The sequence below is a fragment of the Syngnathus floridae genome, chromosome 11 (assembly GCF_059516105.1).
Source record: "Syngnathus floridae isolate MCC-2025c chromosome 11, RoL_Sflo_1.0, whole genome shotgun sequence".
NCBI classification, from domain to species: domain Eukaryota; kingdom Metazoa; phylum Chordata; class Actinopteri; order Syngnathiformes; family Syngnathidae; genus Syngnathus; species Syngnathus floridae.
In genome coordinates, this window is record NC_142423.1 from 3,280,092 (window position 1) to 3,306,184 (window position 26,093).

Genomic DNA, 26,093 nt, shown 5'->3' on the forward strand with positions numbered 1-26,093 from the left:
TCAGTTGAATTTTGAGCCACACTTAAATGCTCCCCTGAAAACGTTAGCTTTCGCCTTAGTTCCGCTCTGTACAATTAAACAAAAGCTGTGACTGTCGTGAATCTGTTCATTTCCCAGCGTGCACCTAGACTAAGCCTTAACGTCAAGATGGCCGCTCCGTTGACTCTCCTTCTGATCGTGGCTGTCACCATTCGTGCAGCTCTTTTTAGGTCCGCCTTGGCGCATTGGATCGCCGAGAGGGTGGAGGTTGCGTCCCCGTTAACCGCCTGGAAAAGAGGTGAGCGTGGCGGACACTCTGAGGGGATTAGGGTTTAGGGGGTTGAGTTCCACTGCTGAAGCATCCCTCCTGTGTTCCGCAATGAAAGCCAGTATGCCTTCAAAGTCACTATTGATTTTGCGTCCCGTTTGGCGAAAAACAATGTCCCTAAAGCGAGTAATGATAAAAAATGAGCATCAATACTTTGGTTTGAATATGCCTTTTCTTAGCGCATACACCCGGAAGACTTTCACAACTTTGATGTGTATCGGTGACGTCACAAGTGTCCAGCTGTCCAACCACCTCTCGTACTCGGTGGACACGACATAATTATAGTTATTCTGTTTAGAGGTGCAACGTCAATTATTGAAATAATAAACAACTGATTTGATCAGATTAATCATTTAGAGACCTGGTGTTTAGCGTTTAACACAATGTTGTCCGAATTTTCACTTTTTTTACAGACCGAACACTGCTGCGAAAAAGTTTATCACACAAAAACAATAATAACCCTCTTTTTGTTGGCTTGTAGTGGTGGAAGGTTTGGCGCTACTGGACTTGGGAGTGTCGCCATATGAGGGAGATGTCTTTCATGAGGTGAGGGGGTTGAACACGTGCACGCGCACGAGGGTATTGGTTCTCCTGAACTGGTTGTCATGACAGCGATGATGGATAAACGCCTTTTTCTGTCTTACTTAGACCCCTCTCATCATCTACTTCTTCCACTTTCTTGTGGACTATGCGGAAGTTACCTTCATCGTAAGTAACATCTGTTCATTATAACACCGTTAGACATGGTGAGGCGTAGAATTTCAGGAAATTACGGGTGTAGAATACATGACCATGAGCACTTTTAAAGTAGACTAAGGTGCAAAGGTTAAAAGAAAGAGCTTCTCGGTGTCTCTCCAGTTGGCCGACATCATCGTGGCCGTGTCCTTGTACCACGCAGTGAAGGACTACAACAAACAAGTGGTGAGGAAGTCAAACAACCATACATGGCCGTAATGAAAAATCGTCCCGGCCTATCAATAACCGCCAACACATGCCAACCGTGTTTCCAGTTCAGGAAGCAGAAATTCGCTCTGCAAGCTGAGCGCTACCCCGCCGATTGTCACGAGCTGGTTCGAAGCCCCAAAGAGATGCACTACATCCCCCTCAAGGTGGCCATGTTGTGAGTACCAATCCAATGAAAAAGCAAAACGCACTTACACAGCCAAATTTAGGACAAGAGTCAAATGTATTTCATATCAGGGGTAAGGGAGCAAACATTTTGCTTTTGCCCCCCAAATTATTTTTTTCCCCAAAAAATAAAGCCAAGAAGCCATCGTCTTTTTGATGCACAGGATGTTCCATGTGCTCTGGTTCCGCAGTTACCTTCTGAACCCGTTGAGCATACTGTCCTGCGTGGCCAAGTCCACATGCGGCCTGAACAACGCCGTGATGTCGCTCTTCATCCTGGCCACAGTGAAAGGTGAGGCGGCTGAGTTAATCTGGCGTGGCGTGCAAGGGGGTTGGGTCTCATCCCTTTCCTTATGTGGGCAGGGAACACTTTGCTGAGCGCAGTCTTCTTGGCCTTGGCCACGTACCAGAGCTTCTACCCACTCACGCTATGTGCTGCTGCTCTGCTGTACCACATGCAGGTAAGCTCGCAGACAGATCCCGAGTCGTAATGAGCAGCTTATTCTGCCATTAGATGGCGACCCACCTCTCCTCAACTGGTTGACTGCAAAACTCCTGGCTTGCTTTGTGTGTGCAGCACCAATTTATCCCCGTCAACGCGTGTCGTCTGAGTTTCTGGTGGTTCGTGGCACAGTACGCCTTCATGTACCTAGGCAGCCTTCTAGTGACAGTGGGCCTTTCCTTCTTCCTGCTGGGCTCGTGGGACTTTGTACCCTCCGTTTATGGCTTCATGTGAGTATGCGGTCAAGTATCTGAAAGTACAAAAACCTGAGCAACTTGAGTAGTGCGGTGCCGGCTTGAGATTCAGATGACAAAACTCACCAATTGCGCTGAACGTTGTATCGTAAAAACAACCAGGCCACGGAACAGAATTGTTCCAAATGGTGGTGAAAGTACAGTGACGCCCCGCCGCGTTTGTTTCCAGCCTCACTGTTCCAGACCTGACGCCCAACATCGGCCTCTTCTGGTACTTCTTCGCAGAGATGTTCGAACACTTCCGCCTCTTCTTCCTCTGCGTCTTCCAGATCAACGTCTTCATATACACCGCCCCCCTGGCCATCAAGCTGAAGTGAGTCCTCCTCCGACACAGCGGAGAGACCACAAACCGGGCTGCCGAATGACATTTGTACGTTTTTCAGGGAGCATCCGGTATTCCTGATCTTCATGCAGCTGGCCATCATCTCTATCTTCAAGTCGTACCCGACGGTGGGCGATGTGGCTCTCTACATGGCCTTCCTGCCCATCTGGAGTCACCTCGCCAGATGTGAGTCAGGTGTGATGGTGCTCCCATCGGTGTCCCGCTATCTATCACAAGTTGCCATGCTTTGCCCTTTGTAGTTCTTCACAACGTGTCCCTGGTGTCCTGTGTGCTGCTGACGTGTTCGGCGCTCTTTCCAGTCTTGTGGCACTTGTGGATTTATACGGGCAGCGCCAACGCTAATTTCTACTTCTCCACCATGCTGGTCTTCAACGTCGCTCAGGTCAAACTTTTGTCACTTTTTCAAAATCTCGCCAACTCGATAGTTTTGTCCCAGACCCTGACTTGTTTCTCTCCCATCGGTTTTCTTCTCCTGCTATATGGCTTTTTTTTCTCTTTTGAGTGTTGTGTGGGGAAAAGCACGTGTTTGAATGGAGAATACCTCAAACAAATACTTGGAGACAAATTGATGTAGGCAGTTTCTTGTTCTTCCCTCCCGTCGAAATGCACACAGTTGGCTTTACACCTCCGCCTCGGGCTAATGATTTTGGGCAGACGGACTGGAAGCAATTCTTGTGTACTTGACTTCAAACAGCTGTCGTTACTCACTATTAAAGGTACAAAAACCTCTGTGTGGCCCTTTCAGATGCTGCTGGTGTCGGACTACTTCTATGCCTTCTTGAGGCGAGAGCACCACCTGGTCCATGGACTTTACCCAAAGAAGCAAGACGGGTCGGAGGCCGTTCTGGTGCTCAAATGATCCCTTCAAACTTCAAAGCACGGAGAAGGAACGACCAGCTGATCTTCTTGCAATTTTCTTGGAATGGGGGGGGTCGTTCTGGTGCTCAAATGATCCCTTCAAACTTAAAAGCGCGGAGAAGGCGCGACCAACTGATTTTCTTGCAAGGCTCTTGGAATGAGGGGGTGGGGTCCTCACTTTTTTTTTTACTTATTGAGGACAAATTAACTGATGATTTCTGTGAAAACTCCGGGAAGAATGTTAAGGGCACACGGGGGGTGGGGGGGGTTAATTTATGTTTTGTAATGATCATGCATTGGAAATACTATGGTTGCGAAGTTATTTTTTGTTTCAAGTCTAAAGAGTGAAAGTCATTCTCCAGGTTGGGGTCCATACTGACTATTGAGTTAGGAACCAGGTTCACCCATCTGAAGTCATTCACACTTTGGCATCAAAAAAGTCTGGCAGTCAAAAGATTGTTTTGGAAAGCTATCAAAACGTAACAATTCAGTTTTTGAGTTCACGCCAAAGCTAAAATAGTTAGTTGGGCTTCGGTGGTAAATGAGGGATGACTGCGTACGCAAGTGTCAAGCTTTTGAACTTGACCAAGGTGACATTCGGGTGGTATTTTGAGCCAATTATTCATATAGCGAATTTGTTTGGATTGAGCTGAATGCAATAGCATTCAATATTCCTGGAGCCAAAGTAGAAGATTTTTCTCGTGACAGCAAATTCATAAGTGGTCGATGAAATAAATACATAGATCAAGTTAGGGGAAATTTTCTTAAGGTGGACGAGACGGACTTGCCTATGCAAAAAGTGCATTCAGCCTTTTGGTCGCAAGTTGCTAATCTAACTTATGTTTTCTGTTTACATACAACTTTTCTAACTAAAGTGTTTTGCTTAAAGGGTTTGGTTTGATTTCCATGTCTGATAATTACTGATGGATTGAACAGAGATTGCTTCTGGATATAATTTATTTTGTACAGTAGAACAAAGGCAGGAATCTCACATGGTTGTCAAGTGTTTACCAAACAAAAAAACATTGAATGTTGACATGCAGCAGCGAGTTTGTTACCTTTTTTCTTGCTTTGTGTAATAAACATGATGGAAAGATGTTTATGTGTGTGGTGCGCTTGCGTGCGTGGCCACGCCCCATGCCTTATTTAGGCGGCCTGTAGGCGATTTTCCTGCTCTTGAGTACGGCCCACCTGTGTCGCTTCATGTAGTAGAGGAGTGGCACCAGGATGGCTGAGCCCATCAACAGCTGCACCAAAAACAAGAGCCGTTGCTGATTTGTTACATGTATTGTGCTCAAGTGCGTGCGTGCGTGCGTGCGTCACCTTGAGTCCCATGCGCTTGCGCTGGTCGTGCTCGGGCTCCGCCGCCCACCTCAGGAAGGTGCACACGTCTTTAGCCACCTGGCTCATGGTGGCAGGGGTCCCTGTGAAAACAGCATCTTTGTGCTTTTCCATGTCTATGTTTGCCTCACGTTGAAAAGATATGCCCCCACGGTCGCTGAAAAACGAGGGGTCCACCTCATTGCTAGATACAATCATGATTATTTTTTCCCCGAAGGGACTCATGCCCTTTTAGGTCCTCAGTTTTTAACGGACGAATGGTAAAGCCTACTAAACAGAAATTTGTCCTTGAAGCTCTTGTTTGGCGTTCTCTTCAATTCAGCATCCTTTATGGCATTCTTTGCAGAATACTTGTACTACCAAATGTTCAAAAGTATTTTGGGGGGTGACTGGTTATCACTGACCTTCTATTGGTTTAATTGTGCCATCTCTATTATGAAGGCAGTTTTAAGGAATAACGCCACCGCTGAGATGCCACGTCTGTCTCCATGTGCAAATACTGACAAGTTTCATGTGCACACGTGGGAAATGTATCACTCATGTTACTTGCATCACTGTTCTCTCGTATGCAGCTAATCTGGCAATTACCATTGCATCAACAAACCGTGCACATGACACTTGAGCTTGTCTACCAGCAGCTATTCCGACTTCAAAGACAAATTGGGAGTACAAAGGAGCAGAGGGCAGATGACATCTGCTACTTGCATGCCACACACACCTCAAACGCTACGCGTTTATGTCACGTTTATGTTTTCTATACTCATCATTTTTCGTTAATACATTGCACCTCTAATGTGGCCTATTTGTTGTTTCTTGCGTACATCTGTAACGTGGCATATCTTACCGTCATCGTATTCCAGAATCTCGTTGTAAATGGGCGGCGCCATGCCAATTGCCTGTCCGGGGAAGTAGGGGTTGTAGTAGAGACCCTCCCTGACCGCCACGCCGGCGGGGGGCTCGCAGTAGCCCGTCAGCAAGCTGAACACGTAGTCCTCACCACCGTGCCTGGGAGGATTTGTAAAGGAAAGGGCAGAATTTTAACAGACAGCCCCCCGCAAGCTTTATTAAGCTTGTGCGAACGACTGGCGTCGTGCCGTGTACATATATGAGCCGGCCACCCAAAATGGTTCATCTTGCACATGGCCACCCCCCGAGACGGACCCCAATATTAGTGCCAGAATGCATGACGAGTGAGCAGCCAGGCGCATCCGAGGCATTTTTGGCACCTGGCATTGACGATGTAGCTGAGGTCTGGCGGCAGGGCGCCGTTGTTGGCCACGCGGGCTGCCTCTGGGTTGGCGTAGGGTTTGGGGAAGTAGTCAGACAACTTGCCGGGCCGGGTGAACATCTCGCCAGTCTCATCAGGACCGTCTACCACCTCCACCTGAGGGGGGCAGGGGGCGACTGTGAAACAGTTGCCAGATAAAACAATAGTGCGCTCTTTCCATCGACATCGACGGAGATATCCGCGCTCCTCAAACTGACTGATTTGTTGTGCTTTTTTTGTGCAGAGGCCATTGCTTGGCACCATTGCCATCAACCAGGTTCCAAATTTGTTGCTACATTAAAGTCCATTGTCAGTGCTTTTGGCATTTCACAGCTTAAGCGAGCTTTTGTCGTAAGCCTGCATATTAGTTTGCCCTTGAGTGATGTCATGGCACTTTTGGAAGCCACTATACTGTCCATCACTAGCAATAGGAGGGTGCTTGCTTTGCGTGGAACAACGTAGCTGCTCAACACAGTTGATGCGACGTGGATTTAGGCGCGTGTTCATGCAAGATGCACAGCACTGAGGATTTTTGCCATCTCATGGCATTTGCATGCTCAGTTATTGTTCCGTGTCGATGCTCACAGGTAGCGCTCAATGCTAAGCTAAGCTAGCCGCAGAAGTAAGTGGTGACATTCATCTGCAAAAAATTGTGGGGGGTAAAAAGGTTTGCTTGAGCAAAAACGGAGTCCGAATGTGAGAGAGGAGTTCATTCCTGTGATAGTGGCATCTTGAATTTTGGCAACATGATTATTATGGCACTCACCTCCTCAGCTATGGCCTTGACTTCATCCTCGGTGTGCGAAACTCCCACCAGGTTACGGAAGGCAAGGTACTCCATGCTGTGGCAGGCTGAGCACACCTGCTTGTAGACCTGGTAGCCCCGGCGAATACTGCACGCGCACACACATACATACAAATTTTGGACAAAGTGATACATATGCACTTGGCTAAGAGTCCAGGAACATTTCTTGCATTCATTTAGACATTTCACACTAAAGCCACTAAAGCGAGTGGATTAAAGTGCACTGGTCCTTTTTAAAAATAGCAGAATTGTTTTATGTGAATAATCATTATCACAGGTTGACAAACTAAATCATTCAATATGAACATTGAATATTGTATTACTTTTATTAGATAATCTGTTCAATTATTTACTGCAACCAAAACGATGTTTAACATTTTTTAAATTTACAAACTGTTGAATGACTTGTAAAGTCAAAATAAACCATTCTCCTCAAACACTAAATGTGTTATATTTAATAGAGAATACTCATTTTTTGTACAGAATAGAAAAATACATCCATTAAACAATTGATGATACTAAATTGTAAGAATTTCTATTTAACTTTTTCTTAAGTTTTTCTTAAGTAATTTGACATGTTTTAAACAAAAACAAGCAAAACAATTTCACCTCCTCAACTTTTCATAAATCAGTTAGTTTACTGTATGTAAAAAAAAAAATCTGTACTAGTTGATTTTTAACTGCGAAAATCATTTTGAACAACACACAAAAATAGCTACAGACTGTTTTACAAATACAAAAGAATAGTGAAATAACCAGTTGACCATTACATTTAGTTACATTTAGGTTGGAGTATTATTTTTGCCTGAGAATCGTTGACACGATTGCGGTTGGAATAATTTTTTCAAATGAACACATCAGGATGACTTATGATCATATGACTACAACAAACTCTTGGCCCTAATTGCAGGCATGCCTTTGGAAACTCAGAGGAGGATGCATGCATGGTGTCAAGCGTGTGTGAGGCATGCCCCTAACCTGCCATGGTCCAGGGACGACAGCGGCCCAGCGTGGCTCCAGGGGTAGTTGGGCGGGTGGAGCTCTAGGTCAGAGGCTTTGACGGACTGGTGCAAGGCCAGGGCCACAGCGGCGGTGCCCGCACCTACCAAACCCAGTGTGGTCAGTGCCACCTTCTTGCCGCGAGGCAGGCTGGCCAAGGACATGTTGGCCTGCGGGCAAAGCAATCTCATACATGTGCTGTACAACAATTTGCTCGATAACAAAAGCACAGTCAGTGTTGACAACTTGGTCATTTTTTCTTTCACGAAAGGGCAACGTCACATTACAGTTTGTGGCTGAGCTCGATGTCTTCTTTCTCGACAACTCTGACCTCCCAGTCTAAAGAGGTGTTGTTGTGCACTTTTTCTAGTCCGAAGTCGTTAAAGTCCGACTTCCCACCTCGCCCGAATGCAGCAAAAATAATAATAATAATGAGGGCCTGGATAAACCTGCGACGGAAAAAACGGAAGTCTGCTCAGTCTTTGAGCCGGAAGTACATTTAATTATTGAAATGCTAACCAATTGAGCGTCACACAACCGATTGGCTCAGCACCTCGAACAGGTGACAACTGTATGGCGAGACGACCGTTGCACGAATATCGGAATTCCTACCGCATCTCAACAGCGGTGAAACATTTGAATGTACTTCTAGTGTGGCCAAAGGTGTAACAAGCTAAAGCCTAGTCGGGTTTATGCTACACAACATGACTACTGCCTGCATCCAATAGGGCTTTACAACTCGATGTCATTTCATTCTTAAGTAACTATAAGTTATAGATTTGAAATAATGAAACATGACGCAAGTGACCTTGTCTCCACCACCTGACTGCTGTCCGCGTTAGCATTAGCTCCGGGCTAGTTTACTCGTAGCCAGGGTATCCGTCCCCGTGCAACGACAGTTACCAAGACTTTGTAGTGAAAGCACAGCGTGGGCTAGTTTACACGCTCCGGTTCGACTACCTTTGGCGTGGTGATGCTTTTTGAGGTACGCAGGAGGGCTCTCCCGTTGCCCGAAAGCGACGCGACTCGTAACGCCGCCATCTTTACTTCTGCTCGCTCGCTCTCAGTTGGCGCCGACAAGTTTTGACTTGTTTCCTCGCGGCGTTTCCGGTATTAACTTCCCAATGCTAAAGCTATTGGAGTTGAAGCACAAGATGATTTATTTATTCTGAAAATCCCGGCCGTTCTCTAACCAGAAATGACGTACATTTTATGCAATCGTGGTTCGTAATGTTATAAAATGAAGGTGAAACCTTTTTATTTTTTTATTATTTTTCAATTGACAATCAATTAATTCAGCTCAAGACGCTCGTCCTGGTCGCGTGACATGTTTCCCCAGTCGAGCCCGCAAAACTAGCAAAAATGAGTAAGAATTTATTTTGAAAAATATAAAAAAAAATTGGCGATCCTCTCCCAATTACATCCGTCGGTGCATCTGTGTCTCTTGACAGATTAATTCGGTCAAGACACTCGTCCTGTTCACGTGACATGTAACCCCAGTCGAGCCCGCGAAGCAAACAAAATGAGCAAGAAACAGAGATGTTTGGAAAGCTTCTTCGGAAAGGGAAAAAAGCCCAATGAGGAGACGGAAGAAGAAGAGGCAACGACTTTTAATAAAAGGCAAGCTGCAATTAAAAGAACATTTCTGGAGTCCTACTTAAAATATGGATTTATCGCCACAGGTGACTCTGACGCGCCACTCTGCATAATATTTGGCACAGTCGCCACAAAAGCGCTGAAAACCCTGATTCCTTTTCCAACAATCTATCTTTGTGAAGTTGGATTTTCTTCGGTTAAAGCGACTAAAACAAAGCTGCGGAGCAGATTGGACATCAACGGCACACTTCGGGTGTCATTGTCTCCGATGACACGTCGATGGGACCGGCTCGTTTCTGAGAAACAAGCTCAGTGCTCCTACTAATTCAACGTAATGGTGAGTTTTATTTTCATGTGGTTTATATTTGTTTTTATACCAGTCGTATAATTTTATTTCTTCGTATTTATATATTATCAATGTATCATTTATTTATATAAAGGCCGGTCCGCGAAAATATTTCTAACACGTAACCGGTCCATGGCGCAAAAACGGTTGGGTACCACTGCTTTAGAGTGCGTCTGCTCCAGCAGGAGGCGCAAAAGCCTCACCTGCCAGGAGCTAGATTTATACGCGAATCACTCTACAAACTTCACAGTATAGTCGCAGCCAAATATTCCGGCCCCAAACCTGTTGTTGCTTTGTGATTGGTCTGCACCATCAGCGCAGGGCTGAGAATTTTCCGCGGATTTCCGTGTTTTTTTCCGTCGAAAGTATTTTCGTGAATCTTGTAAATCCGTTGAGATTTTTTTTTTTTTAATATAAATGGGGGGACGGACGGACGTTAATTATTGAAAGGCGAACCAATTGAGCGTCACACAACCGATTGGCTCAGCACCTCGAACAGGTGACAACTGTATGGCGAGAGGACCGTTGCACGAATATCGGAATTCCTACCGCATCTCAACAGCGGTTAAACATTTGAATGTACTTCTAGTGTGGCCAAAGGTGTAACAATCTAAAGCCTAGTCGGGTTTATGCTACACAACATGACTACTGCCTGCATCCGATAGGGCTTTACAACTCGATGTCATTTCATTCTTAAGTAACTATAAGTTATAGATTTGAAATAATGAAACATAACGACGTTTAGAAAGACATGTTCAAGTATGTTATTAAAATGTTAAAAAGGCTTTCTATGTGTCTTTCTTAAAATGTTAAAAAGGCTTTCTATGTGTCTTTCTTTGTAAAAAAACTCGTGTGCACGTGCGGCTTATAGTCCGGTGCGGCTTATGTAAGAAAAAAAATGAAATATCCCTAAATTTTAGCTGTTGCGGCTTATAATCCGGTGCGGTTTATAGTCCGGCAATTACGGTATATGTTGATGAAAAGGACAGAGACTTCCTGAGATTTTTGTGGTGGCCAGGCGGTGATATCAGCAAACCACTTGAGGTTTACAGGATGAAAGTTCACCTCTTTGGAGCTGTATCATCCCCGAGCATTGCAAATTTCGCCCTGCGCCAAACTGCTGATGACAATCAGAAGCATTACTCTGATGAAGTTTTGAAAACCATCAGAACTAACTTTTATGTGGATGACTACCTCAAATCTGTGTCAACGGTGGACCAAGCTGTAAAGCTTGTCAAAGATCTCTCAGAAGCCTGCAGTCAGGGAGGCTTCACATTGACAAAATGGATCAGCAATAACAGTGAGGTGTTAGCAAGCATTCCTGAGCATCTCAAGGCAAAATCAGTCAAGGAACTGGACCTGGATAAAGAAAAATTTAAAGAACAAATCACACTTGAGCCGACACTTGGAATCTACTGGAAGACTCACAGTGACACCTTCAGCTTTAAAGTAACTGTCAGAAGCAAGCCTGCTACCAGAAGAGGCATACTCTCCACAGTAAGTTCGATTTATGACCCGTTAGGTTTTCTCTCCCCTTTCATCCTGAAAGCTAAACAACTACTTAAAGAACTTTGCAAATCCAGGTACGGCTGGGATCAAGTTATTCCACAGGCCTTTGCAAGGATCTGGCAGAGATGGATTGGAGCGTTAAATCAGTTACGTGAGTTTCAAGTACCGAGATGCATAAAGCCTGAGAATTTCAACCCAGTGAAGATGGGTGAACTACATCACTTCTGTGATGCAAGTGAGTTAGGTTATGATACAGTAAACTACCTGAGATTAATGAACCAACAGGGCAAAATCCATATCTCCTTCGTATTTGGAAAAGCCACAGTCTCACCTTTCAAGCAGATGACCATTCCCAGGCTTGAACACACTGCAGCAACACTGGCCGTGAAAATGGATCGTATGTTTAGGAAGGAGCTGCATTTACCACTCACGGATTCAACTTTCTGGACAGATAGTACATCTGTATTAAAATATATCTTTAATCAGACAAAGAGATTTCGGACATTTGTAGCCAACAGGGTTGCATTAATCCATGATCTCTCACACACAAGCCAGTGGAGATACATAAATTCAAGAGATAATCCATCTGATGATGCATCACGAGGATTACATGTGGAATCTTTCTTAAGATCAAGATGGCTGAGAGGTCCAGAATACCTAGGCAGAGAAAAAAGTACCTGGCCAAAAATCACATAAGGTCTGGGAGAGACATCAACAAATGACCCTGAGGTGAGAAAAGAGGTTACAGTATGAAGATTGAAAACCAACATCCAATATGCACATTAATCAAATATCACTCATCATGGAACCGATTTAAGAGGTCTGTGGCCTGGATATTGAAGGTGAAAAAACGACTTCAACTGCTAAGCCAACTAAGAAAGACACGTGTCTTCAGAGATGAAGAAACTAAAAGATGAGTGCAGGATGCAAAACCTATCAGTGGAGGATATGCAAGAGGCAGAGAGGGCTATCATTTGTTTTGAACAAGGATGCTACTTCAGTCATGAACTTAATTACCTGAAAAATGGCAAAACCCTCTGTTCAAGAAGCACCCTTCACAAACTGGATCCGATCCTTGACAATGGCATCTTAAGAGTAGGAGGCAGAATAAACAAAAGTGCAATGCCAATGCATCAGAGAAATCCAATTATTCTCCCTAAAGCTTCTCACATATCTACCATATCATCAGAAACTGTGTATTTTGCAGACGCATGCAAGCAAGACCCGGAGAGCAGAAAATGGCAGATCTCCCTGAGGATCGTTTGTATCCAGATCTACCACCCTTTAGCCATGTTGGCATTGACTATTTTGGTCCCATTGAAGTGAAGAGGGGCCGAGCACAGGTGAAACGGTGGGGTGTCATTTTCACCTGCCTGGTGAGTCGAGCTATCCACTTGGAGATGGCAAACTTCCTAACAACAGACTCATGCATAAACGCTATCCGCAGATTCATCTGCAGAAGAGGATCAGTTATAAGTATCAGAACTGACTGTGGGACAAACTTTATTGGGGCCCAAAGAGAACTCAAAGAAGCTCTGAAAGAACTAAATCACCAGAAGATTCAGAACACTGTTAACAGATGGAATAAAATGAGTTTTTAACCCTCCTTTTGGAGCCCACCACGGCGGAATCTGGGAGAGACTGATCAGATTAGTCAAAAAAATTCTCACATCTGTTCTAAAACAACAAACACTTGACAATGAAACTCTACTAATCCCGCTGTGTGAAGTAGAAGCCATCCTGAATGACCGGCCAATAACTACAGTATCAAACGACCCCAATGATTTAGAACCACTAACCCCAAACCATTTACTTCAGCTGAAAGCAAAGACAACTCTGCCACCAGGAATCTTTGAAAAACATGATCAATATTCAAGAAAGAGATGGAGGCAAGCACAATATCTTGCAGATCTCTTTTGTAGACGTTGGACAAAGGAGTATCTTCCACTCATGCAAAAGAGAAGCAAGTGGAACAGCATCAGAAGAAACTTTAGCCTTGGAGATCTGGTCATTATTGTTGACAACACAGCACCAAGGAACTCATGGATTATGGGCCGTGTTATAGAAACCTTTCCAGATGCCAAGGGTTTTGTACGAACTGTTTTGGTTGAAACCAAAAGCAGTGTCATTCAACGACCAATAGACAAGCTCTGTCTTCTAATGGAGGCAGCAGGATGAATGGAGAGAGGCCGTAGTTTCCCAGCCTCCACTATGGACTGCATCAGACATTTTGACATAATTCTGAACTTTGATAAGACAGATGGTCATCAAGTAACTTATTTGAACTTTTGCCTTGATTATTTGAAGTACCGTATTTTCCGGACTATAAGTCGCTCCGGAGTATAAGTCGCACCAGCCATAAAATGCCCCAAAAAGTGAAAAAAAACATATATAAGTCGCTCCGGAGTATAAGTCGCATTTTGGGGCCAATTTATTCGACAAAATCCCACACCAAAAACAGTCATGAACGAGCAACAACAGGCTAAACGATAGCAACAACAGGCTAAACGATAGGTATGCTAACGTGACAAACACAAACAAAGAGCTGAGAACGGGCCTGACGTAACATATAGAGTGATTAAGGACAACTATTACATGAATAACATGTTTATAAAACCATCAGTGTCACTCCAATTCATTAAATAGCAACAACAGGCTAAACGATAGGTATGCTAACGTGACAAACTCAAACAAAGAGCTGAGAACGGGCCTGACGTAACATATAGAGTGATTAAGGACAACTATTACATGAGTAACATGTTTATAAAACCATCGGTGTCACTCCAATTCATTAAATCCATCGATCGTTCTTTGTCAACAATGGGTGCGCACAGCTGAGGGCGCTTGCACTTCAAAATATTCCACAGGCTCATATAACGATAGATAAACTATATTTCAAATAACTATAATACAAGCCAATAATATTATCAAACCATCCGTGCACTTTAATTCCATTAAATCCATCGATCAAATTCCTCGTCCTTTGTCAACATCGCCGCGCGTGCGCCCTGACGTCAGCCTCGTCTTTATTCCACAGATCTACTATATAACTATATTGTAGCGTTAACAAAGTACAAGGATAGACGTGGGTTTGGTAAACGGCTCTTTATTAAACAAAACAAACTTCCAAGCGTGTGGCGGCGTGGACTTCCAGACAGACCGGGCGTGCGTAATAGCCATGTCCGAGCCCCGCGCACCGTTCGCGGACAGCCACTCGGCCGAGCGCCGGCCCCCGACTAAGCGGAGACCGGGCGTGCGTAAAAGCCATAATAGTTTTTCAAACCTTCTATGTCACTCCAAATCCTTAATTCCTTCAAACTCTTTGTCCTCCGTGTCACTTAGAAATGATCACCGCTAATGATGCCGGTAGTCCTTGTGTGGGCACTTTGTATGTAAACAACCGGCGCGCCGCGCTACTGACGTCACTTGAAATAGTAATCCATTGTTACATCACGGTTCTCCAAACTTTCTTTCTGCTGCTCGATTACTGTTTTCAGCTGCATATTTTACAACTTGAAGTTTGTAACCTGCAAAATATGAGTTTCTTTTTGGTGCCATTTTTCTTAAACCCACCCAGTTGATGAGTCACGGCCAACGGTAAAATTTAGAGCGCCCTCATCCAGTTTCGTCTGAAAATATAATTTTTTTTGGTTGTTTTATCAAAGTCAAAGTCTGCTTTATCGTCGATTTTTTTTTTTTTTTATATACTAAGACACACAAAGAGATTGAAATTACGTTTCCACTATCCCTCGGTGAGATAGTACACATATGCATACAAGCAACACAAAAAAAAACCAAGAAGGCACTAACAATGAATAAATAAGAGTGTTGAATAAATGATAAATAAACAAATAATAATAAATAATAATAATAAATATAAGAGGAGCAAAAATGGAGCAAGTGTACATACAGCAGACAGTGGACTTGGATATGGTGCTTTAAAGTGTTAATTGCTTTATTTGATGTTTTCTCTATTTTTTATGTTTTGAATATGTTCAAGATAAAGATATAAAAGCATGTGAAGTGATCAACTATACTAAAAATAACATGGGAAGTGGTCAACTATACTTGTAAGTGATGTCTTAATGATCAAGTAAAAATTTGTGAAAAAAAACATATATAAGTCTCTCCCCCACCCAAACTATGAAAAAAACCGCGACTTATAGTCCGGAAATTACGGTATAAGTGAGTTCTATTGTATACTTGTTCTGTTTGGCTCCCTTTGAATCTTATTTATGTAATTGTTTTGCTAAAGCCAACAATTAGGGGCCGGGATGTTGGAGCCTAAATTATTCTTTAAGATTTGAAATGCTAAAGATAAAAATTATGAAAATGATGAGTATTGTAGATTAACGATTATTGATTATAATTGCCTTTTGCTGCTCAGATCACTTGCTCCTCCTCTTCCTCCTTGCCAGCCTTCTCCTGATAAGGGAGTGAGGACACCTGGCTTCCCTTGGTCTGATTCTGCTGTTGAAGGAATCGAGAGAGGAGGAGTGATATAGTTTTTCAACCACTAAAACGCTCTGATTCGACCAATATATGCTTATTTATTGATTTAATATGTGAATATACTTGTCTGCTTATGTACTTTATTCAATGAGGTTTGAGCACATCTGTTTTTGTAGCTAGGCAGAACTTTTTGTATTTTGACCCCATTCCTTCACTCCCTCTGTTGACCTCAGTTTAACTGAGGTCACCAAAATCGTTGATGCCACCAGGGTCCCTCTGTTGGCATACAACGTCCCTCTGTGGAGCCGCTTCAAGTCCCTCTGTGGGGCCGCCAATGAGTGAGAAAAATATAGATAAAATTCATACCCAGACATTTGTAAAAGATAGAGAGTGGAAAGGCAATTGGCCTAGACGGCATTCCAGTGACAGCATGGAACTATCAAGGAGAGATGGCAGGGGAGATTCTTAAAAAGCGAGAAGATTCCCGGAAAGGTGTTGACTTCTATTTTTTATTTCAGACCATGGCGATGCGCAGAACTGTAGTAGCTACAGAGGTGTTGTTATGTTGATTAAGCAAAGCATGAAGTTATCGGAAAGAATATGTCAAACGCACCTCTTTCAATACGGTGCCCCCGGCTCCCCAGTAACGGGTTTGTCTTAGCCGGGTTCGGAGATTCGTCCGTAATCTAACCACCCGAGTTAAATTAACTCCACCGGAATCAATCTAATTTCTGTACGACGCCAATCCCTCTCAAGTCACCCGAAGCTCGAGCCGAGTAACTCAATTCGAGGCAAGACTTCGAAGTGACCGCATCGTATTGATGGCTCCCCGCTATTGTTTGAAGTTCTTATTATGTTACGGATATTTTTAGATGTCTTTGTTAAGACCTCAGGGATTCATTTATATAGCGCACCCAAGCACTAGTTTTGCCGAAGTAAATGTTGATATGGGTCCGTTCCACTTGGTCGCTCAAGCAGCGAGCCGACCAACTTTGTTTATTCGAAAGAGAATCGAATTAATAAAAGTGTGACAATAATAGCATTTAAGAAGAAAATTAATGTACTTTATATTATTAATTCTAACTTCTTATTTGTAGATCTAGCACTTAACTGCCGGAGTGCTTCACCCCACTTGATTACTTTTAAAAAAATAATAATAACTTTTTTAAATCGAATAAAATGTCTTACTCTATTTAGATTTGCCCAGTAATTAATTTGGAAGGCAAGTCTATTTTTCGATCGGGTCCTGTTTAACTTTTGATGCGGCCCGACAAAAGGGGAAACGGGCCGCGCCCGACGGACAATCGAAATACTTTTATCCATCACCCACTCAAATAATCTAATTTAACCATCGTCGTTTATTTAGAGCAAGTAGATTTTCAAACAAATTAACAATTAACAAAATTCACTCTTCCCTTAAATATTTACGAAAGTTATTTAATTCTCTAACATGTTCGGAGTTGCGTATCACACGGCCCGTCAAAAAAGGGGAAACGGGCCTGCGCCCTTCAAATAATTAAATTACTTTCAGTTCTACACCCAACCAATAATCCGATTTAAACACTTCCGCTAATTTATTCAGACGAAGCAAACTTTCAAACGGATCGAAATTCACTCGTGTCTCAAATAACTACGAAAGTTATTTAATTCTCTAAAAATTGTCTGATGTTACTTTTATTTATTACGGTTCTATGTTATACCATAATAATCCCCCCCACATTAATCAAATTGTCAACTCAACCCCAAACCATCGATTGCACATTCAGTACCAATCAGCGCACAACGAAGTAGATAATATACAAAACACATTTATTGAAGAAACATGAAATAGAATTACAAATCTCAATTACTCCAGAAACCGAACAATTTCACTCACTGATACCCGTGTTAATAAAATCATTCAATCCCAGAACAATTCGATTGCAAAACACAGTTCATGAAAGAGGGAAAAAGGAGATACCAGCTGCGTGCTATTTTTGGTGGAAGCAAAGTCGAGTGATCAATTCGATCTTACTTCTAAAATCCAATTCAGAGAAACAGGCTGGCCTCGAGGGGACCGACGACCCGATGGCTATTCCCTTCCTTCGCTAAAATAAAGAAAAGTCGTTCCCCTCACCTAGTTTCGTCTGCAAAGTTGTCCAGTCCAATTTTTTGGAGTAAATCCAAGTTAATTTCAGACCAGCGATCCTGCGTCTCGCACAAAGATCCCGGGACTCTGGAAAAAATCTTGAAACTCCCTCGGGCTTCTTCACGTATGAGCACTCTTTGGGGGAAAAAGCCTCGTAGCTGCTCCTGCAGGACTTTTTATAGACTTGTCTGGTACCTATATCCTCTCTATAGGGTAAGACCGCCTAGTTTCCCACGCCTTATAGAATTTGGTCAGTTTTCCCACGCTGTATAGGGTTTGGACAATTTTCCCACGCTGTATAGGGTTTGGACAATTTTCCCCCGCTCGTACACTTGCTGTCCTTCAGCAGATGTTTCCGCCTTGACCACGCATTAATTTCCACCAATGTACAGCTAGCCCCTGGTAAAGCCTTTCACTTCCCCTTTTCTTCACTTCCTGTTTCATGAGAATAACTTTTTAAAGTTACGCTTCAATTAACTCTGAAATAAAAATCCAAACCTTTGATCTATTTCTTTAAACAATTTATGTCACGCCACTATTCTCATAGTGGTGGGCCTCTTGATCAAATTGACTAACAATATTGCTTTAAGCTGTTACAGAATACATTTTTAGCCAAGCAAAGAAATCAAAAAGTAAAAATCACATTTGTGCTTCTCCAAACAATTTATGTCACACCACTATTCTCATAGTGGCGGGCCTCTTGATCAAATTGACTAACAATATTGCTTTAAGCTGTTACAGAATACATTTTTAGCCAAGTCAAGAAATCAAAAAGTAAAAATCACATTTGTGCTTCTATGCGTGACTCACAATCCGACACCGTGTTCCTGTTTTATTTCTATTTTAACTAGTTTAGCTTATTGTGGCCCCTTTTTGGTCTCATGTTTCGGTCTGGCGCCATCTTTTGGACAAATTTGGAATTTCAGCTCTGCCTATTTATTCCTGTGAACAATCCATCTTTTACCATTTGCACCATCTTTTCCCCCCATGTTACATGACAAATATTAGAAGCAAGGCTTGGAAATCTCTACTGGCCAAAATAATGGAGAGTGTGGCAGAGATGAAGATGGGACATGCAGATGGTTGGTGTGACCGCACAGAAAGATATGGAAACGATTACTCTGCAGACACGGCCCCTAACAGGAGCAGCCGAAAGAAGTGGAAGATGAGAAAGAAAATGTGAAAGAAAAATACATAAACAAATAATGAAATACATACATACATACATATATAGTACACACATATAGACAGACAGACATCGAACGATTGCCCATTCGGTCACTCAGTTATTCAGTCACTCAATGAATCACTCAATCAATCAATAAACCAACCAATCGATCAATCAATCAATCAATCAATCAATAAACCAAGCAAGCAATCAATCAATCAATCACACAGGTGTTAACTAATTTGTAATTGTATTGCAAGCAGTTTAAACTCTAATGGAATATGTGGATGTCCATATCAGTTTTATCAAATTCTAATCCTACTTTACCTTTGTATAAGGCACAGGTGTCAAACTCAAGGCCCGGGGACCAGATGCAGCCCGCCACATCATTTTATGTGGCCCGCGAAGACAAATTGTGCTTCATATTCATGTGTCATTACTCGGATTGCAAATTGTCTTCACTTTTAATAATATTTTATTTTTAAATATTAGACCAGTTTTTGTCTGATTTGAAAGCGAGTTACTTGTCAGTTTGTTTTGTAGCTTTTACTGTATATAATATGAGGTGCTCACACATTTATTTGGGGTGACAGTCATACCGGCCCTCCGAAAGAAGCTATGACTACACTGCGACCCGTGAACAAATGAGTTTGACACCCCTGGTATAAGGGATAGCCTTCTCAAAGCATAGTTATCGTAATTTATTGAATCTGTTGTTTTACTAACATTTAATCATTGATCAATCACGTATCTTAAATTATGCTTTTCCTCCTTTGAAACGACTATGAACTTCAAACCCAAACGGCACCATTTTATAGGGAAAGAAAAATTTGTTGAATCTATTTGTTTTCGACATAATACTCCTGCAGTCATCTTAAATTTGTTCAATTTATCAATCCCTTCCATTGTTTATCCTGCAAATGAATCACATGAATAATGTGTTATTCAAACTTTAACGTTCATAATCCACCTGTTCCCAATTTGTTTGGAGTCTGTATGTTATTGTTCTAATTTTTTTTACATTTAACACTCTCCCACCTATTTGATCCTATATCTTGTGAAGGTCTACAGTTTATCATAAGCTATTTTGAAACTCTTCACACTTGTTACCAGGCTTTGGCTCCATCTCACGATGTTGTCTCCCATTCACTTAATTTCTGCCGAGCTGCTTCTTCTCCTCCGTCTAGCATGTTGAAGACTTAAAAACCATCAATTCTGAAAACACTTAAAATCTCACAATTCCCCCCTTTGGTTTTTTTTTGTTTTTTTTCTTCCACCTCCCCCTTTTGACACATTCTAAAAAATGTGTCACAATGGTTAAAAAGTAAAAATAACAATGTCCATGGTGACATACCCATCGCCAGCTGGACTTCGGTGTACCTCCAGATGCCATCCTGGCCTGGAATCATCAATTCTCAGTCCCTGAAACTCGACTGGCAGCATCTCACATGGCTGTATGAACAAAAGCCACCACCCACCTATAGCTGTGTATGCAGCTCTCCGTACAATAAACATCCATAATACCAAAAAATAAAATTCATAATGATAAAAAAATAATCCACACACGGGCGCATGTCAAACGCATGAAATAGAAAATTGGAGCCTGCCGAGCCTGTCATGAAACCGATCACATTTACAAACTCATTATGAAAAGTAAGGGGTTAGTTGTTAATGCATGTTCACAGACATGACACAAAATTCTCCAAGACTGCAGTTGACAACCTGCAAAGTAAACGCAAGTTTAAAAAATAAAGCACAATCTGCTCCCTGGGTTGCTGTTAGAGGCTGCAATACAATTAGGTAAAACATCAAAACAAAACAAGTCATCACAAATTCCGTCACATACATTTCGTCACACTGTCAGGTAAGTCCAGAGTTGTTGTCATACACTTTCATGGCTCAGAGTCTTGATTGTCAATGCTGGTATAGTCACGTCTGGTCATAATCTTGAAATGGGCCTTCTCCATTGAAGTCTTTTGTTGTCACTGGTGCCCCAGAGTAATCCTAAACCCATATTTAGTCCAAAATGAGCCCTGATCAATCTTGCTTTTTTAAATCTGTAGTATCTTTATATTTTTCAGGTGAGAGGAATGTTATCCTCTGCTGTGATCACATCACCCCAACCTTGAATCATGTTAACCATTCACAATACACAAACACCACATCCCAAGTACAGACTTGACATTCATACAGCATTACAGACAAACTGTCATCCCACAATACGTACACACATAAAACATACAATATTAAATTGTAAAAGGAACCCTCCCTACGCAAAATTTTCTCCTCAATTAAAATTTCCCCTTTTTATTTTAAAGCCATTAATATCTAATTGTCTGGTCTCCTGTCCTCTCATCGTTTGCCAATATGCATAATACTGGAACATGATTTAACTCCCCATTTAGTTTGCTCACATCTCACACTTGGACTATTTGACACTTTGTGTTGAGCTGTAACTTCAATATTTCCACCTTCCCATATTTCTTCCACTAAACAGTTCCATTTTGCTTTCAGTTTAAATTCATCCCTCCAAATAACTACCTCTGGCAAAGAACCAAAAAAGTTTAGAGCACTCCCTTTTACTGTTACCTTGTTCCTTCATTCATCTCCTCACAAGCATTACTGACCCTAATGTATTTCTTAGGAAATAATGATACTGAAAATAATGTTTAAAAAATATACACAGCTTCCTCCTGCCACTTACACTATCACCTTGGATTATCGTTCTCATTTTTGTTGATGCCAATTCTTAGAATTAAAAAGAAATACTTACTCTTGATACTCATTTTTGTTGATGCCAATTCTTAGAATTAAAAAGAAATACTTACTCTTGATAATGGAGTCACGCTATATCACAAATTTTGAAAATCTTCTATGTTCCCCCTTTGTACCTATCAAAACCAATTAGAAATATTTTTGCTGTCATGATCATCATTGTGGCCCTCACACTTATTGTTCTTGTATTTTAAATTGGCAAATTTTGTACATTTGAAGCCCTTTGAGACTTGCTTGTGGGCTATATAAATAAATTTGAATTGCCTTGACTTTATTATTATTCAACTTCTTCTGCATTCTTCTTCCTTTTATTTTATTTTTATCTGAACTACTTCCACATAATTCATCTGATTTACTCCATTACACTTTTAACTTCCTAGATTCAAATTCAAATTTCACATCCTCACTTCCAACATTGCGGTAAAATTTTGCAAAATTTCGTTTTTTCCCTTCTAATTTCTTCTAGTTTTCCTTTTTTCTTCTTTTTTTTTCCCACTGACTCAACCCATTTCAATTTTTTAACTGTTCATCTTATGCCTACCTATTCCAAAACTTCCCACTTATGGAAAATTTTAAATTTTTAAATTCACGCCCAATTTTAGAAAATTCTTTCTATATTTTATAACAATTTTCTGACCAATTCAACACGTTCCAAATTTAAACATAAACTTGTAGCATTCCCCGAATTTTTATTCAGCCTCTTCGCCTTCACACGCAATTTCTACAGAAATGACAAATTCTAGTTATTATCGTTAATCCTCCGTGACCCTCGTAAGGACAAGCCGCACCAGTAATGGATGGATGGATGGATTTTTAATTCTAACCCTAAATGCCTATCATAAATTGCCATTTAAATCAATTGTCGCAAGGGTCATGTCAATGTATTTGTTATTTAAAGCCCTACTGTATTCTTTTTTTAATTAAGTAGTGCCCTGTATTACTATTTTGCTGACTATCCAGAATTCCAAATTTCTTATGGCCCCTCTACTCCTTCAAGCTCAAATATGCATCCTATAAATCAGTCGCAATTGATATATAATTAAATTCTGTCGTTTGGATAAAGGACAATTAAGTTTAGCAATTCAACCTTCTGTTGCCCGAATCCAAATTTCCACTGGTCCAATTATAAAATGTCATTATTTCAATTAGATTAATCATGTCGTCAAAATGCTGTTACATATAAAAATTTATGATTCAAATGATTTAATTTCTATTGATCAATGTCCACTTTGCAAAGTTTCTGATCATGCTGTCGTATAATTTGTCAGTGCATCTTCACTGTCCATATCGATGTATTTTGTTTTTTATCCCCGTTTCAGTGTCAATAAGCAGCCTTATTATTCCCTCTTTTATCAAAACTCCTCAGTTATGTCTGCCCCAGCACCCAAACACACTTCCATCCCTTTTGTCCCATACTCCACCAACTTTGTAATGCTTTAACAGTCTTTAGCAATGTGTCCAGTTTGACTTCATGTGCCTCTTGCAAGTCTTTAGCAGCCTCTCCTCTTAGATTCTCATGATGATGATTCTGGGCTGGATCGTCCGCCATTCTCAAATGCGTCCATGTTGTCTTTGTTCTTTCAGTCCATTTTCTTTTTGATCTGCAACTGTGTGTATTCCACCAACTGTGGTTCTTGTCCTGTGAAGAGCTGTGCTTGCCCCCTTCAAGCATGATAATAGTTCCTGTTGTTCTCCCAAAGGTCAAAGGTGTCTCATGACCAGGGACAGTCCTCTGTTGATTTTGAGGCAGCCAGTGGAGTACAAGGACTCAGTTCAGGACTTGTGCCACGCGCTAGGGCAGAACACACTGGGACACAAATTTCACAAAACTATCTTCGTGTTATCAGTCTTCCTGTGTAGTATTTGTTCCTTACACCCCAAATCTTCCTATTAACATTTTATATCTTATCAGTTGCGCACACTCATCATCTTACTATCAAGCCGCCCTTATCAAATGCTTTTTTTTTTTAGTAATCCATCCACCCTACCCATTAACACAGCTAAAATCAGTGTTTATCATCAAATAAAGTTCCGAAATCCTTTGTAATAAACTGTAATGTAATTTAACAATCTACCAACATGGTTTTGAGTTTTTCCTTGCCCTCTTGGGAGTTTAAGATCAGTTTAAGATCAGGGGGTGTTTGAGAATATCTTTCGTTCTTCACATGTCCTGAGTGTTGTTGTTAGTCACCTAAATGTTGAACAGAGGCTGTGATTTACCGAAGTCAAATTCCTTGTTTGGCACGCTCAAACATGGCGAATAAAAAACTCTTGAATCTTGAATGGTTGTATATGCAGTGAATGTTATTGTTCAATCTATAGGTCATACAGCGCGGAGAGCTTCGCCACCACCACGTCACACAATGCAACCCCCCACCTCTGTCCAAAATATGCATTTGTGCCCACCTGACCGTTTGGCCCAAACTTTAGAGCCGCACCCTTTTAAAAACAAAAATGGTTACAGTTTAACCCCACCACACAATGGGATATAACCTTCATGCCAATTATATATACATTCTTTATCAAATTCTTGTTAAGCCATTTTTCTGACTCCAACTCACATGCAAAATAAAAATAAAAATCAACAATTTTATACCAATCAACTTATTGTTCTTGATGAACCACAAATCATCACTTCCATCCCATGAACAGCACCACAACTAATCACTCACTTCTTCAGCTGTGTCGCTGTCCCATCTGACAGCCAAGTCTGCTTTCCACACAATATCATCATAGACACACTTCAACAATTATGTAGCAACCTGATTAACCCAGTTACCCTTCCTGCTATATCAGCGACGCCTTCACCTGTTTTTGTATTTTTAATTTTTTCCACAAATCACTTTTACCAAGTTCCACACAAACACATTTCTATACAACCACCATTCCTGAACACAGAGCTGAAATTATTAATTTCGTATTCCGCTTTCACTCCACAATATTGCTGAACTGGGAGAGAAAAAAAAAAGGTTCCCTCTAACCTTTTGTGCCGATCGGACTGCAATATTGTTGCGCAAGAGCGGAGAAGGAAGAATCCTTTGTGGAGCATTTCCCTTCTGAAGAAATCACGTCGGATGGTCACTATTTGTTGGATTTTGAGACAATTTAGGGAGCGCGTTATCTGCGCCTCACGGCAAAAGCCATTGCCAATCACCTGTTATCCAATTTATTCACTGCGTGCTCGTTTGATTTCTTCAGATTTAGGAAAATGCTAAGACACTGAAGCACAAATTAGACTTACACAGGTTGGTTGAGTTCAATCACAATTCTTGTTCAGAAAGCTCTGTTTTCAGGAAAGTACAATACAGCGCTGGGCCCTTCAAGAGCAGAAAGTCTCCATTCAGAAAAGGCAATGTTCAAGGTTCTTTGATCAGCTTATATTCAGTAGCACATTGTGGGCCGAGATTGATGGGTGATGAGTCTTTGGGGTGGGGCAAATTCGCCATGGGAGTGGGTGCTGGTTATGGGCGATTCGGTGTGTGTGGGGGCTGTTGTCTTCCATCCCGTCTTTCGGCCTTGGCGATCATCTTTGGCCGAGTCCTTGGCTGGCTCCCTCTGGCACCTGCTGGTTTTATCTCCACGTGACCTTCCTGTGAACATTTTTCTCCAATCTTGGACATACACTGTCGTACCTCATTCTTTCAATTTTGTCATTTTGTACGAAATTATGTTAGCTTTTGGCTGTGACATCATTAATCTATTGCTGTTCCCTGACAATGTAAAGTTTGTTCTTTTGATACTTCATGTCTTTGCTTATTCTTAGTTTAATCATGCTTCCAACCGCATCTTTTCTTTGTTAGGCAAAATATTTCCCTCTGTGCAGAGCGTTCAGTAGTAATCAAAAACTGGCGTCTAGCATTAGTCAAAACATAAGACACAATCAAGTACTTGAACGGTCAAGACGACTCTGGCCGTGTCCATGATTTAGAAAAAAACATCAGGCATGCAATACACAGTTCCTTAAGGGTCATTAAGCTATTTAGGCAATATATCAAATGACATTTGTTATTTCAAAGTGCTCAGAAATATATATCAGATCATAAAGTTTATAAAAACCTTTCTCATTACCACTTATCAAAAATGTCTAGTTATGTCTTCTTTATTGATTTGGTGTGTAGGTATAATTATATGCTTAAAATGTTTTCTTTTATTGATTTAATATGTGAATATACTTATCTGCTTATGTACTTTATTCCATGAGGTTTGAGCACATCTGTTTTTGTAGCTAGGCAGGACTTTTTGTATTTTGACCCCATTCCTTCAATATATATATACACACATATATATATATACATACATATATATACAAATATAT

The 26,093-nt window shown here is 41.5% G+C and overlaps 2 protein-coding genes and 1 long non-coding RNA gene across 6 annotated transcripts; 2 read left to right on the forward strand and 1 right to left on the reverse strand.

The window, feature by feature from the left end:
• The first annotated feature begins 23 nt into the window (after window positions 1-23).
• Window positions 24-4,490, forward strand: pigu (phosphatidylinositol glycan anchor biosynthesis, class U). The gene is made up of 12 exons (XM_088388970.1): window positions 24-277; window positions 789-853; window positions 956-1,015; window positions 1,166-1,228; window positions 1,318-1,427; window positions 1,627-1,727; window positions 1,799-1,896; window positions 2,013-2,167; window positions 2,361-2,504; window positions 2,575-2,699; window positions 2,774-2,916; window positions 3,280-4,490. The coding sequence occupies exons 1-12, from the start codon at window positions 148-150 to the stop codon at window positions 3,391-3,393; spliced, it is 1,308 nt and encodes a 435-aa protein (XP_088245096.1). The 5' UTR covers window positions 24-147; the 3' UTR covers window positions 3,394-4,490.
• Window positions 4,332-17,974, reverse strand: cyc1 (cytochrome c-1). Of its 2 annotated transcripts, none has more exons than XM_088388972.1 (7): window positions 17,824-17,974; window positions 7,784-7,974; window positions 6,767-6,893; window positions 5,960-6,117; window positions 5,578-5,738; window positions 4,716-4,816; window positions 4,332-4,639 (listed from the first exon to the last, which is right to left on the reverse strand). In XM_088388972.1, exons 2-7 carry the CDS (start codon window positions 7,966-7,968, stop codon window positions 4,535-4,537), a joined length of 837 nt encoding a protein of 278 aa, XP_088245098.1. In that variant the 5' UTR covers window positions 7,969-7,974; window positions 17,824-17,974; the 3' UTR covers window positions 4,332-4,534. The 2 variants fall into 2 exon arrangements, with proteins under 2 accessions (XP_088245098.1, XP_088245097.1); XM_088388971.1 differs by lacking the exon at window positions 17,824-17,974 and adding an exon at window positions 8,765-8,924.
• LOC148390332 (uncharacterized) lies at window positions 8,329-24,838 on the forward strand. Of its 3 annotated transcripts, none has more exons than XR_015861199.1 (4): window positions 8,329-8,431; window positions 9,256-9,486; window positions 9,583-9,737; window positions 18,844-24,838. It is a non-coding gene; the product is annotated as an uncharacterized LOC148390332 (long non-coding RNA). The 3 variants fall into 3 exon arrangements; XR_015861201.1 differs by having other exon boundaries at window positions 23,479-24,838; XR_015861200.1 differs by lacking the exon at window positions 8,329-8,431 and adding an exon at window positions 8,836-9,170.
• Window positions 24,839-26,093: the final 1,255 nt, after the last annotated feature.

What these genes read in the sequence shown, in the direction of transcription:
- pigu (XM_088388970.1), top strand. Translation starts at nt 148, where the DNA reads ATGGCCGCTCCGTTGACTCTCCTTCTGATCGTGGCTGTCACCATTCGT. An exon ending in CCCTCCGTTTATGGCTTCAT is followed by an intron (nt 2,168 to 2,360) that starts GTGAGTATGCGG and finishes GTTTGTTTCCAG; the next exon opens with CCTCACTGTTCCAGACCTGA. An exon ending in CCCCTGGCCATCAAGCTGAA is followed by an intron (nt 2,505 to 2,574) that starts GTGAGTCCTCCT and finishes TACGTTTTTCAG; the next exon opens with GGAGCATCCGGTATTCCTGA.
- cyc1 (XM_088388971.1), bottom strand. Translation starts at nt 8,845, where the DNA reads ATGGCGGCGTTACGAGTCGCGTCGCTTTCGGGCAACGGGAGAGCCCTC. An exon ending in AAAGCATCACCACGCCAAAG is followed by an intron (nt 7,975 to 8,764) that starts GTAGTCGAACCG and finishes CTTTGCCCGCAG; the next exon opens with GCCAACATGTCCTTGGCCAG. An exon ending in AGCTACATCGTCAATGCCAG is followed by an intron (nt 5,739 to 5,959) that starts GTGCCAAAAATG and finishes AAATCCTCCCAG; the next exon opens with GCACGGTGGTGAGGACTACG.